This window comes from Squalius cephalus, assembly GCF_949319135.1.
Source record: "Squalius cephalus genome assembly, chromosome: 21".
In the NCBI taxonomy this organism is placed as follows: Eukaryota; Metazoa; Chordata; class Actinopteri; order Cypriniformes; family Leuciscidae; genus Squalius; species Squalius cephalus.
Window position 1 is genome coordinate 3525991 of NC_137142.1, and position 14445 is coordinate 3540435.

Below are 14445 nucleotides of genomic sequence, written 5' to 3' on the forward strand. Positions count from 1 at the left end.
AGATGCACTGGTCGACTGGCCATAAATCAGATCCAGACATTTTTTTGCTTCAAACGCACGGTCAGCAATCAGTTTTTTTTTATTTTGTCTGATCTCTATTCCGGACTTGCACACAAACTGCATTGCAATCATTTCCAAAAATGTCATTTGTGTGCAATTGGGGGTGGAAGTTTATTTCAATGTATCTCTGTCTGTGTTCAAAAACATTTAGATGGCATTTTCTTTCCTCTTACCTCCGTATAAAGTAGTGTTTATGAGTGAAGCACTGCTTTTTGTACAGAGGTAACAAAGGAAACGAAATCGCTGCTGTTCTACAAGTGCCACCTACTGTCAGAGAGTGACAACTGCTCATGTTGCATCTTTGTTTGGATTGTGATTTAAAATGCAGTGGTTTCCTGTGATTTCAAAGTCAAGTTTTGCTGTTATAGAGCAAATAAAACAAACACATTTGCTTAAACAAAGAAAAAAATCGGCAATTGGAATTAACCGATTTGCTTGTAAAGCAAATGTAGTTCCCATTCGAAAACTTGTGCTGCTTCCCCTAGAGGGCGCTATGGGGAATGCCTTTCGGCATGACTGGTGTCTGAAACATGAGTCTAAACAATGAACTTCAATCACTACTGGGTCGACCGTGAGTATTAAAGTGCACCTGTGGAATACGTCATCCTCTTTCTTGTCTTCAGGAGACTGTTTGTTTGTACTAGTTTGAGTATTGTCTGATATTGTGTCAAGCTGCTGGCTCAATGATGTAGCCTCCTTGACAGGCATAGGACGTAGTGCTGAGGCCTCCATCCCATGAGCTCAGCCATAGGCTAAGTGTTTAGGCTCTATACGAGCCTCCTTGTAAGCTGTCCTGAGCATGGAACGTAGTTAGGTCTCATCTCAAATTAGAGAGTCTTCATGTTGAGGCATAGGGTAGTATGTCAGGGCCAGTTAGAAGTAGCTAGCTCTTTTTTAGCTTTTTATTTTGGTTAGAACGTTACTAGGCCTCTTATTGCCTACCTGAATAGAGAACGTAGTTAGGCCTCCTCTCTTTTAGAGTCATCCGGTTGAGGCCTCCGTTCTTGATAATGATATTATTCCCTCAAAGGTGTTTGTAGAAATACCAAGCTCTTGATCTTGCCTGTAAGGGGTCTTATAGCTTGGGCTCTGGCCACAGGGAATTGATTACAATGCTGGTGTGCACCTTAGGGATGGGTTCATTGTTGTGTTTCAAGTTCATTGTTGTGTTTAGATTCATGCTGAAGGCATTCCCCATAGCACCCTCTAGGGGACGCAGCGTCTTGTTCCCCCTCTCAGGGAAGTGTTTGAAGACATTTTGTAGTTTTGCATCTTATTGGATTGTTCTTTGGCAAATCTTCATTCATTGTAACCCTTTTTGATGAGCAGTAAGGTAAAAATAGCGAAGTCACATAGCTTCTCAGTTGTTCTTCAATTATAGATGGAGTAGTAGTGCTGCAGTGTTGACACTTGCTACAATGTTTTGTGTTCCCAGCAGTATTTAAGGAATTAAGTAATGTGTCCTGTCCTCTCGTTTAGAATCAGAATTAGGGATGTCCGATTGGAGAATCAATCAGGTTCCTTTGGGTTGCAAGTTTTTGTTTTATACTATGCAAATATTTAATTATCATTTCAGAGGTCCTATACTTGAGGATGGAAAGACAATTAAGTCAAATAAAGCATATACTGAATGCCGAGTTAATAGGGCTTTGATCCAGGTATGGAGTGACAGCACTCAAAGGTTCCTGTAATCGCTCAGCTCCAGCTCCAGCTCCAGTCTGTGTTTTCAGATTCACACTCCTTGCTCACAAGAGAAAAACCACTCTGTGTTCACGTCATAGCAAATATGATGCCAAGTTCACTGTAACATCCTTTAAATATATATTTTTTTATATCACAAAAGTCTGGGCACAAGATATACTGATTGAAAATATACATAAACAGTACTTGGAGAAAAGTCTTATGCTTTATTGAAACACTAACATTAGCCTGATAACATGTGTTTTGCACGTGATGGAATGGTATTAGAGTGATCTTGGAGTGAGAGAAAACACAGACGCTCAGACTTAAAAAAAAAACAAAAAAAAAAACACTTGCCTGGCTTTATTCTAAGTGCATGCTTGCATGTTTAAATTGCCATAAATTTAAATCATGTCATGTCATAAATTGCTTTTTTAAATTGTATGTTTTCTGAGATACACTTATAATGTGATATAACTAAAATTTTAGTTCATTTACATATCAAAAATCACTGTTTAGGCAATAGAATTAAAACGTACATCACATTACTGTTGGTTCCATCCGTAAAAGTCTGTTTGTAAAGCCTGTATCGAATTACCAAAGAAACCACTGTGAAATTAACCCATCAAACTAATAATACTCTACATAATTGAAAATAAACAGCCACTAGCCTTTCTCTGTGCAGGCAGATGTATTCATCTCTATTATCTAACAAACTGGAGGAAGTGCAAAACGAGTCATTTTTTTCAGCTCGGTTTAAAAAAAAAAATTGTTACAGAATTATAGTTGTTATAGTATGATGTCAAAAGATAAAACATTGAATTTCTTAATTATTTATTGGCCCCTTTAATGTTTAAAGTATCTAAAATCAAGACTAAAAATTGACAACAGTAATACACGTCCAGCTAAGGTGCATGTTCTATATTAGCCAAAAATCCACCATATTGAGGATTACGATTTCTCTGAAATTTAGTTCTGAATCTCCCATAACTTAAAAAAAATGCACATAACACGTTGCAAGTCGATTAAGAGAGAGAAAGAGAGAGAGAGAGAGGAGGTCTTAGATATTGTTTCATTTTTTATTATAAACAGCATTCATTGAAAATAAAATTGAGAAATGTGCAGATCAACTACATATACATTGGTTAATATATGCAAACTTTATCTGTATCTTTAAATTACCTTAATTTGCATTTATAATAAAAGTTGGTCAACAGGTTTAATGTCTTGCAGTTTGTGATAGCTTTGCATTTTACAGTTTTTAGATCAGTGTTTCAGTCTTTGAATGGATTTCAGTTTTATATTTACATTAATTGCCCTTCACCTCACAATTTCAGTACCTAATCCTTCCACCAAACCACTAAACACACACCGAGATCCAAATGTCACTATGTTTCTTTCAAGCGTGCATTCATTGGCGTCCTCTGAACCTTGAAGTTGCCCTTTGAGGGGATCGTTGAGGTGCCCGTTGAGGTACCTGCAGAGGTACTTGTGGCGATCCATTAGAAGTAGCATTGAGTAAGGCACACCCAGACGTCAGACAGACTCCAGGAACTCCACGTAGTCCAGGGTGGCCCCTCAAACCAAGCTGGCCAACATGGCCTCTCTCTCCCATACGACCTGGTTGCCCATCAAATGCCTGGCCAGGTCGCCCACGCTTACCTTGTTATATCAAAGAAAAAAAGTCAAATAAATAAATTAAAATAGTCTGCATCGTCATCATGGAAGTGACTCATTTGATCTCATGTGATACTTCTATGACTATTTGGTCATTATTATGTTACCCTTTGGTCCCTGCTCCCCAATGTGGCCGGGAAGGCCATAGCCTTTGGCTCCCTTGTCTCCTGGTTCTCCCCTGTCACCTGTGGCAAACATATGTTATTAAAATGAACAACCATCTAAATCCGTCAGGAGGCACCTCAAATAGATGTTCTTTATACTGATTAACAACCATGTGTGTGCTGAGGTCATTACTGAATAAATGTATAAAATGACTTGTAAATACTCTTCATTTTTGGCTGGAAACTGATACATGACGTCACTGCCAGACTAAATAATAATGCAAAATAATGGCTTGTCATTTATAACTGCAAAATGTCTACCAAGCTTTTGAAATGACATGCAATGCAAGAGGTACTGTTGAACAGAACATGCTGATTCAGTAAAATCTGAACAACTAGTGCTATAGTTACAATCCATTGCCCCTGCACAGAAGCAGTGATTTAGCTGCTTTTCATAGCTTTAGTTGTGAACCATCTATACATTTTCCAAAACAATTTCCTATGTCCTATGTGGGGACGCTGAAGCCTATCCCAGCATCTCAGGCCATAGGGCAAATTAACCATTTTGTTGTTATTATTTTGTATTATTACTATTAAAAACATTGTTAAAAAATAAAGTTGTCTTCTGGGAAACATTTAGCTTCTTTTTATGGATCATCTTGTTCAAAAGTTTACACCCCCGACTCTGAATTTATCATGTCATCTTCATGGGCATCAATAAATGTTTGCAGCTTTTGTAATAGTTGTGCATAAGTCCCTCAATTGTGTAAAAAGATGGATCTCAAAAATCATACAGTCACTGTTGGAAAGGGTTCAAATATACAGATGATCCTGGAAAACCAAAGAATGTGCAGGACCTGCACATTGAGAAGCAACAGTTTCAAAGTAGCTTCCCTAACATAGATCCATAACCCTTACCTGCAAGCAAGTCATTTGTCAATTTTCTTGAGATTTTTAACTTTTATATTATTTTATACTGTCAAAACAAGGTAATATAGGTCATTTTTTCTTTAAACACTTTGTTTGAACTATTGCACCTGTGTACTCATTTGCCTCATTAATGCTGTTTGGCAGAGGTGTCGCACATCTGCTCATGTTTAATAAAGCTATTACTTTCCCTCTGCTGATGCGTGCAGACTGACATTATTTATGTATTTATTTCATTTCACATCCCATTCCAAAAGACAACAGTTCCTTGTGAAGGTGAATCCGTCATATGGTCTGCTTACTTGGGCAGCTTTTCCAGCTGAGAAGTATTTGTTATGCTAGTTCATCATGCATGAACACAGCCAAGAGCAATACTGACAGATACCCTTCATAGCATTATTGTTTCTCTATATCTAGGCACATTCTTTATTTGTAACTTTTTATGCTATCTGACGTTAAGACAACCGCATATGATTAACGTGAAGGCTCCAACATGGAGGACCACCCTTGTATTGGTGCATGTCCAATAAGCTACTATTTGTGCAATATGCACTACAGTGTGAAGATGGTTTACTGTACCTGTTGAGCCCTGTCTGCCCAGGTCACCGGGTTCTCCGTAGAATCCCTGCTGCCCGATTTCTCCTTTAAGACCATCAATGCCAGGATCACCCTATTATAATGGTTATTCCAGAAATAGTTGAAAATGTTGTTATTTGTTAGTAATTAGTCAGTTAGCAGACTTCGTATTGCAGTTGCAAACCCCTTGGAACAGCCTTGATGCAATGGTACAATCATGGTAGCTGTGGGAATCAAACCAGCAACTTACCAATTACCAGCTCTGAGCTATTTCAAATTGAGGTCTGTTCTTTACACAATGCTATTTGATGGCTTCAGGTGACTTTTTGTTGATTAACAACCACTGGCAAAAGTGTACTTTTGTTGTATGTAAAATAGTAGCTTAGACATTCTGCGAAACATGAGGTTTGGTACAGGTTTGGAACAACATGAGGGTGAGTAAATGATGGTGGTGAACTTTCCCTCTAGAAGAATCAAAGTGTCTGTAGACTCTTTGCTATGGTGATCCTGAAGTTTACGTTGTGTGCAGTTTTTCACAACTCTCAATTTTACAACCCTTTACATGTTTGAATTTGAGACTCAGTGAACTTTTATCGGCCTTTGGGCCCCTTGAGTGAAAATGTTCGAGAAGTCTGAAAAAAAGATCTGCTTGAGAAATATGGAAAGGCTTTCCACTCCAGTGAAGGTGGGATTCTTTCCAAAAACCATTCAACACAGAGCAAGTCTGCGACTTCCTATTTGTCTTCACGGGGACTTGGACATTCTGAATGTTTTAATTCCAACCTATACTGCCAAACACTGCTGCATGCTCTCCAGAGGCCTTCACACTATGTACATATCAAACTTGGCCTGGAAGAAAGCTGATGTATGGAGCATGTTCTTCCTTACTTTACTATGGCAAAAACAGGTTTAACATGTGCTAACTGTGATGTCTAAAACAAACAACATCTAAATGCTTTTGTTTCCAAGGCCAAGCTAAATTGAGACTGTTCCAGAGTTGTAGTGGGGTAATTTTTCTCAGAGGTGGGAAACTTACTGGAGGTCCAGGTGGTCCTTTCGATCCTGGGGGACCTGGGGCGCCCATTGGCACGTCTCCATAGAGCGGGCACACGGCTGCACAAGTTCTTTTCACAGAGTTGGCAAATGTGGACATCTGCTCCAGCACCACCTGCTTGCAGACCTCAATAACATGTTGAGCAGGGAGAGTGGGGCCCTACGAGAGAGATCATTACCACTGAAACATGGAGCTCAGATCTGAGCACCTCTCGCCCGTAGTAGTCTGAAAATGTGTGGCTGCGTAATGAAGGAGAAGTAAATACGGCCAACAATATTTCACCAGCCTCATTATGGATTTACAGCCACACTAAATGAAAACCTTGCCCCAAGCTGCAGAGAAAGCTGCACTAATGAGAAAGCGTTTACTAGCGATCTTGACACCAAAATGGTTACCACATATTTCATGCATGTTATGCCAAGTGCCACAAGGACTGAATCTCCCAGAAGTTTTGAAGGCTTTGTCTAAAGGTGAAGCTTGTTAGTTGGCAGATGAAATGCAAACGAAAACACTTAACAAGGCCCTAAACAGACATTAATTTAAGCTTAAGGAAGAAAGTTTGAATTTCACCTTTCTTATGGACCTTCGGTTACTTATGGACCCTCGGTAGCATAAGGACCATAACAAAAAGTCCATAAAGTCCCTCAGGCAGGTGGCAGCCATTTTGGAAACATGTCCAGGTAGCTATTGTCTATCTGGGTAATAGGACTAGGAGCACAGCTTTTACTGTATCTGCTTAAATGGGGAAAGTGCCACTACAACCATATGTTAGTACATCATAATATTTTGGCCAGAGATTATCCTACTGCTCATAAAACATTCAATACTAGGCTTAAGAGATATAACCAGTTAGATGGAAAGTATATCAAGCTGACAAGCTGAAGACGTTACTGTAGAACACAGTACTTCCTGGAAAAATAAATTCCAGCACAGCGCTACAACCACCATAATGAAATGAGCCTTCACAATAGACAATGCTTTACAATGAACTCTGTTAGGCTGCGTTTACACTTGGCATTAACATGCGATCACCGTGATCCGATCAAGCAGATCGGATCATGAGCCAATCAGGACACGATGCGTTTACACCTGTCCTCATCAAGTGGCTTCTGTATCTGGATAACAGATCGGATCTCGCTTTCCCGCGAAAAAGGAAAAGAAAAAAAGATGTCTCCGGTGCAAAGTCAACCTGAAGTGGTGGATTTTCTTTTAAAAACAGTTTTCAGTCGGGTGACATTTTACAAATCTCGCAAAATGAGGAGGATGAAGAGGCTGCAAGTACTAATAATGTGGATAAATGCCATAATGGAAACGGTACAGAGAAACGTATGTGTCCGAGAACGTTGCCAGCTGTGGTGGGAAAAATGTGCGTTCTTTACAGAAAATGAATGGTTCTGCAACTGAAAGAACTGGGGGGGGGGGGGGGGGATGTTTGTGTGACGTCCACCTGTGAATGCAGACACGATGGCTGGATTGCGTTTACATTACACTGAGATCCGATCACAGTGAGTCATCGACTACCTCTGAACCTGGACACTCTGATCGGATAACATTCCCATCAGGAGCGCGTTTACACTTGTCACACTTTTCAATGTGTATGTGGACAACATCCGGATACAGGTCGCATGTTAATGCCAAGTGTGAACGCAGCCTTAAGGCCCTTGCACACTGAGTGCGAAATTCGCGTCCGAAATTTTTGCACGTTAAAAAATAAATACAACCTCACGTTATGTCAATCACACTTGTACACTGCCTCCGAAACTTTCGTCCGTCAAAAAAAAAATCTGATCGGGTTTGATTTTCTGCGTTTTTCGCATCCGTAACAAGCATTTGAATGGTGTTTTGACAGTTTAGAGCCACAGAATGACGGATACGAAAAAATGCATGCGAAAATTTCGGATTCAGTGTGCAAGGACCTTTAGAGAGCTGCATATGGCAATTTATCTGTTCAATAAAATAACTTACTCACCTGCTGAGTATTAAAAAATCCAACTCTGAGTCGCTTTTACAACATTTCAAATCCCTCAGTTCTCGCCATTTTTGAAAAGCCGAGCCAATGTTGATTCTTGTTTTATTACGAGTTCTGCCTCACTAAGTTGGCTTGGAAAAGCCAACTTACTGATATTGTATTTAAACTAGTGGTGGGCCGTTATCGGCGTTAACGTGCTGCGTTAACGTGAGACTCTTAGCGGGCGATTAAAAAAAATATCTCTATTCTCAAAGTTGGGTTGGGAGCTGGGTCTATACTAAGCAAGCTATGATGACTTTCACCTTGATATTTTAGCGCGGATTCGTTTCGGTGTTCGGTACGCATTTTCAAACCGAATGGTTCGTTGGACCATTTTTCCTGCCGACCAAAATTTCGTTATTTCAAATGTAGGCGGGTCGCGTGTGGCAAGCGCGCTCATAACGTAAGAGACGCTGGCGCGACCACAACATTGTCCGACATCAAATGGCAAACGTAATGCAAGCGGAACGAAACTGAGCTACTCGTTATTGTGTGGTTGACGGACCGTTGTTTATCAGTTTGGACCAAAGCAGCGCGAGCCGATCTTGATCAAGAGATCCAGTAAATAAATCATTTGAATCCGCTACTTAAGTAATAACATCGCTGCGAGATCTAGTGAGAAACATTCACATTTCTCCGTTATTAACGGATCAAACAGTGCGTAGCCTAAGCCAGGAAGAAACATTGTGCCATGAATGAACTATCCAATGTCCACAGATCTGCAACATTTACCATGGATTTACTGTAGTAACACTAACTGCAACCATGGAAGTTTGGCAGGAATAGTAGGCTATAATGCTTTCAAGTAACATTACGTTGGTTTTATTTTGACATTATGAATAAAATTGCTGCCCTCAAATGTTAATCTGAACTAAAAATAGACCTTTGTTTATAACTACTACAATTTCATTTTTTCCAAGGAGCTGTTTTGTTTTATATGCTCATCAAAAAAAAACTTTATTATGTTAGTTTTAATTTAAAAAAAAAATCTCTGGCATTTCTTCACAAGTTCTTTTAAATGTCACTTTGTACTTAAGAAACACGTGCCCTTTAGTCATTATTTGAGTAGCACACACATATTCTGAATGCCTTCGGCAGAATTCAAATGAGCCATTTTAATCTAGATTAATCTAGATTAATTCCAAGATTACAGTGAGATTAATCTAGATTAAAAAAATGTATCTATGCCCACCACTAATTTAAACCTTCTTCTTCTTCTTCTTCTTCTTCTTCTTCTGAGCCACATTTTAGACTGTGGCCCTGTCCCAATATCCGCACTTCCGCCCTTGTGCCCCTCAATGCGCGTTCTCGCTAAGGGGTGCAAGACCGTAGGGTGTCCCGATCCTCTAATGGTGTTCTCCAGGGGTGATCATCAGCGCACTTAATGCACCCCTTTCGCAAGTGCGCATCAGAGCTCACTTTGCTATAGGCTATTACCCAGAATAGTGTCGTGTCGTTTCGAACAGCTAACCAATGGGGGAGCAAAACGGTTGCGTCGGACCGTTTTGAGCAAAACTCAGAAGAAAAAGGAAGCCGGTGTTGATCTGTTCTCGCGATAACCTGTAGCTAACGTGAGCTGTTTTAGTGTTATTATGTGGTAGTTTTATGTAGAATGCTAAATCCCGCTGCTATATGCAAGGTAAGATTAAATTATATTGTATATGTACATTGTGTATATTCTATAGCTAATATTTAAAATCTCAAGTTGCTTCAATAGCAGAGAAAGACCGCAAAATTTAAAATTACTACTGTTATTGTGTCACGAAATGTAGTTTTAAGAGTTTTTCAGTCGAGAATGTAGTTGTTTCAATCTCAAATATGTTGTTTGTTTATACAGATAGCACCTATTTAAAATTTTGATCTGACGTTTTCGGAGTTGTGAGATCCAAGGGATCACCGGGCGCTCAGCGCTCATGTATCCCGCCTGGAACAGCCTTACCTCGGCTAGTGCTCGTACCTCGGCTAGTGCTTCTGACGTGCTTCTGACGCTGGCTGATGTCTTTAGTCTAGTGGTTAACATGAGATATAATTCGTCTTGTGTATATCTAACGGACGATCTTTGATCTCATTAATCTATCATTTGTTCCCTGGCAAATCGTTTTGGCTGAAGGCAAAGTTTAGTTTCATAACTTTATATACATTATTTAGGCTATTTATCTTTAACGTTGTAGCCTGCTGACTTATGTTTGACTGTGAATCGTTCAAATTACTTTATTTCTTGACTTGTATAGCCATGTTTGCTCTCCTGATCACAACAGAAGTGACGTAGATAGTGACGTGTGCAAAACTGTCCCAATTCTGCTCTTCACAGCTTCGGGCCCTTGCGCACTTACTCCGCTAAGTCCACTTTCAGCAAGTGTCCACTTCGAGGAAGTCCTTAGGCCGTAGTGTGAATATTGGGACAGGGCCTGTATCTCCTCCTAGACCGTTAAAGCTACGACCACCAAACTCGGGTCAGACCTTCAGACTGTTCTGACTTAGTGTGCTATATCTTTTCAGACCGATTTGACTTTCAGTTTTCTTAAAAATTAATATTAAATATCATAAACATCCCATAGACTTTCATTCACCAAATGTCCAAGACTGATTGAACTATGTTTAACTGCCAGAAGCCCTTGATACTAATCTATCTTTTTTCTAACTAATAACTAATATTTCTTCCTTTCTTTCTAACTATTTTTTCTTTCTAACTAATCTATCTATCTATCTATCTATCTATCTATCTATCTATCTATCTATCTATCTATCTATCTATCTATCTATCTTATTAACTTTTCTTTCTAACTATTCTTTCTTTCTTTCTTTCTAACTTTTCTTTCTTTCTTTCTTTCTAACTAATCTTTCTTTCTAACTAATCTTTCTTTTTTCTTTCTAACTTTTCTTTCTTTCTAACTATTATTTCTTTCTTTCTTTCTTTCTTTTCTTTCTTTCTAACTTTTCTTTCTTTCTTTCTGACTAATCTATCCATCTTTTTTTCTTTCTAACTTTTCTTTCTTTCTTTCTGACTAATCTATCCATCTTTTTTTCTTTCTAACTTTTCTTTCTTTCTTTCTTTCTTTCTTTCTTTCTTCCTTTCTATTTTTTCTTTCTAACTAATCAATCTATCTATCTATCTATCTTATTAACTTTTCTTTCTAACTATTCTTTCTTTCTTTCTAACTTTTCTTTCTTTCTTTCTAACTAATCTATCTTTTTCTTTCTAACTAATCTTACTTTCTTTCTAACTTTTCTTTCTTTCTAACTAATCTTTCTTTCTTTCTAACTTTTCTTTCTTTCTAACTAATCTTTCTTTCTTTCTTTCTTTCTTTCTTTCTAACTTTTCTTTCTTTCTTTCTAACTATTATTTCTTTCTTTCTAACTTTTCTTTCTTTCTAACTTTTCTTTCTTTCTGAGTAATCTATCCATCTTTCTAACTTTTCTTTCTTTCTTTCTTTCTTTCTTTCTTTCTTTCTTTCTTTCTTTCTAACTAATCAATCTATCTATCTATCTATCTATCTATCTATCTATCTATCTATCTATCTATCTATCTTATTAACTTTTCTTTCTAACTATTCTTTCTTTCTTTCTTTCTAACTTTTTCTTTCTTTCTTTCTAACTAATCTTTCTTTTTTCTTTCTAACTTTTCTTTCTTTCTAACTAATCTTTCTTTCTAACTTTTCTTTCTTTCTTTCTAACTATTATTTCTTTCTTTCTTTCTTTCTTTCTTTCTTTCTTTCTTTCTTTCTTTCTTTCTCTTTCTAACTTTTCTTTCTTTCTTTCTAACTTTTATTTCTTTCTGACTAATCTATCCATCTTTCTTTCTTTCTTACTAATCTTTCTTTCTTTCTAACTAATTTATCTACCTTTCTTTCTTTCTAACTAATATTTCTTTCTTTCTTTCTAACTAATATTTCTTTCTTTCTAACTATTTTTATCTTTCATTCTAACTAATCTTTCTGAATTTTCTTTCTTTATTTCTCTCTTTCTAACTAATCTATCTATCTTTCTTTCTTTCTAACTATTCTTTCTTTCTTAATTTTTCTTTCTCTCTTTCTTTTTCTTTTTTCTTTCTTTCTTTCTAACTAATCTATCTTTCTTTCTTTCTAACTAATCTTTCTTTCTTTCTTTCTAACTTATCTTTCTTTCTAACTTTTCTTTCTTTCTAACTAATCTTTCTTTCTTTCTAACTTTTCTTTCTTTCTTTCTAACTAATCTATCTTTTTCTAACTAATCTTTCTTTCTAACCATTCTTTCTTTCTTACTAACTTTTCTTTCTTTCTAACTAATCAACCTATCTATCTATCTATCTATCTATCTATCTATCTATCTATCTATCTATCTAACTTTTATTTCTTTCTTTCTAACATTTCTTTCTTTCTTTTTAACTTTTCTTTCTTTCTTTCTTTCTAACTTTTCTTTCTTTCTTTCTAACTTTTCTTTCTTTCTTTTTAACTTTTCTTTCTTTCTTTTTAACTTTTCTTTCTTTCTTTCTAACTAATCTTTCTTTCTTTCTAACTAATCTTTCTTTCTTTCTTTCTTTCTAACTTTTCTTTCTTTCTTTCTTTCTAACTAATCTTTCATTCTTTCTTTCTAACTAATCTTTCGTTCTTTCTTTCTAACTAATCTTTCTTTCTTTCTTTCAATCTGTCTTTCTTTCTTACTAATATTTCTTTCTAACTAATCTTGATTATCTATCTATCTATCCATCCATCCATCCATGGTCATGTTAAAACATGCTAAATCACGTGGTAAACCATGGTAAATCATGCTAGCAATGTGGTATACCACTAGAAACATGGTAAATCATGTTAAACCATGCTAGAACATTTTAAAACTTTTTCAAACTTTCTGGCTAGGCTTTTTCAAGCCAACTTAAAGTTTGTCTACGAACTTTACCATCTAGTTCTTTTTTTTGCCTCTGTTCAGCGTTAGTTTAAAACGGGTGATTCCCTGGAGGTAGGAGATTTAGCTAGATGCTCAATGTCAACCTTTCTCGCTTATTGTGACAACTAACCTCTGACACTCCCACACCAGATCCGGCAAAGTAGTCGGAAAAACTTTTCTCTATTTACTGATATGACGGGCGACCGACATATGTACGCAATATTGTTTCTTTATATTTTTATTTACTTGTGCCTAATCATATCATTCAGTTATATAATGGAAAAAAAGTTTGTCTAAATAAGTGTAAACTCAAGAGTCTGGTGTTTCTCAGTACTGTCAGAGCAAATTCTATGTGGTGAGAGCTACACTACTCTCATGTAATTACACTCCGTCACAAGTTTGGTGCAGTTTCAGTCACGTTCCGATTATGATATTGTAATGCATCACAGTGTATTGCACCTTTAGGTACAGTGCAAATCACCAATAAAAAATATATATTTGAGTCCAATCTATCCAACCTATACACACTGTAGAGCAATAAGATGACGCCGTGCTTAGAGACCTGCACTCCTGCGGGACTCCCGCAAAATAGAAATATCTAAGAATAAAATATCTAAAAACAAATGTTTTTTTTTTCATCTATTGCAGTGTTCTTCAACCCTGTTCCTGAAGGACCCCCAACACTGCACGTTTTCTTTGTCTCCCTAATCAAACACACCTGATTCAATTCATCAGCTCATTATCACATGGGTTAATGAGCTAATGAGTTGAATCAGGTGTGTTTGATTAGGGAGACAAAAAAAACGTGCAGTGTTGGGGGTCCTTCAGGAGCAGGGTTGAAGAACACTGATCTATTGTACAAAAGCAACAAGAACAATAAAAATAAAATAAAAATGATTTACAGTCATAAGCATAAGCAGAGTTTCTATTTATAACATGTTTTTGAAGAGTGAGCAATTTAGCCAATCACAGACATATCAGTTGATTTCTTGAACGCAATGGTCAACCAGATTCAACAATTTAGAATCCACGCACTGCTCAGAAATACCAGGGTTTTTGTTCATATATCAGTGCTGAATTCTGCATGCTGGCAAATCTTCTGATTATAACAAACAAAGTGTAGATATTATGAAAGATTCATTGTGCAGTCAGCTTTATTGATTATAATGGAGTTCAGTGACACTGCAATAAACTGAGATGTCAGCTTTTTAGAGATTATTAGAAGAGCGCACTTTGTGCGCATTCTGCCATGCCAAACTATGCACACAGCAGCCTATGCTTGCTTTTCTGTTAAAATTAAAAGTGGTTTGTGAATGTTGATGCTTTAATAAAAAGTAATTTATCGGGAGCATTTATGCTGGGATGTGTAGGTTGTGGCTAGGGGACTTAACTTCATGCACATTTCATGGATGTACTGAAAAAAAATTCATTTATACTTTTATGCAGGCTTCTGCGGGCAGGAGCGGGACAAAACAGGAATGTTGCGGGTGGGAGCG

General features: G+C 37.2%; 1 protein-coding gene across 1 annotated transcript in view; it reads right to left on the reverse strand.

Annotated features, from left to right (window-relative positions):
* Positions 1-2799: 2799 nt before the first annotated feature.
* Positions 2800-14445, reverse strand: part of LOC307149473 (uncharacterized protein) — a gene marked incomplete at its 5' end in the record, with an annotated part of 30310 nt that continues 18664 nt past the window's right edge. Inside the window, 4 exons of the mRNA XM_079855817.1 lie at positions 2800-3402; positions 3525-3602; positions 5028-5118; positions 6061-6237. Coding sequence (XP_079711943.1) covers positions 3152-3402; positions 3525-3602; positions 5028-5118; positions 6061-6237 — 597 coding nt within the window. The 3' untranslated portion in view covers positions 2800-3151. The remainder of the gene's footprint in view (positions 3403-3524; positions 3603-5027; positions 5119-6060; positions 6238-14445) is intronic.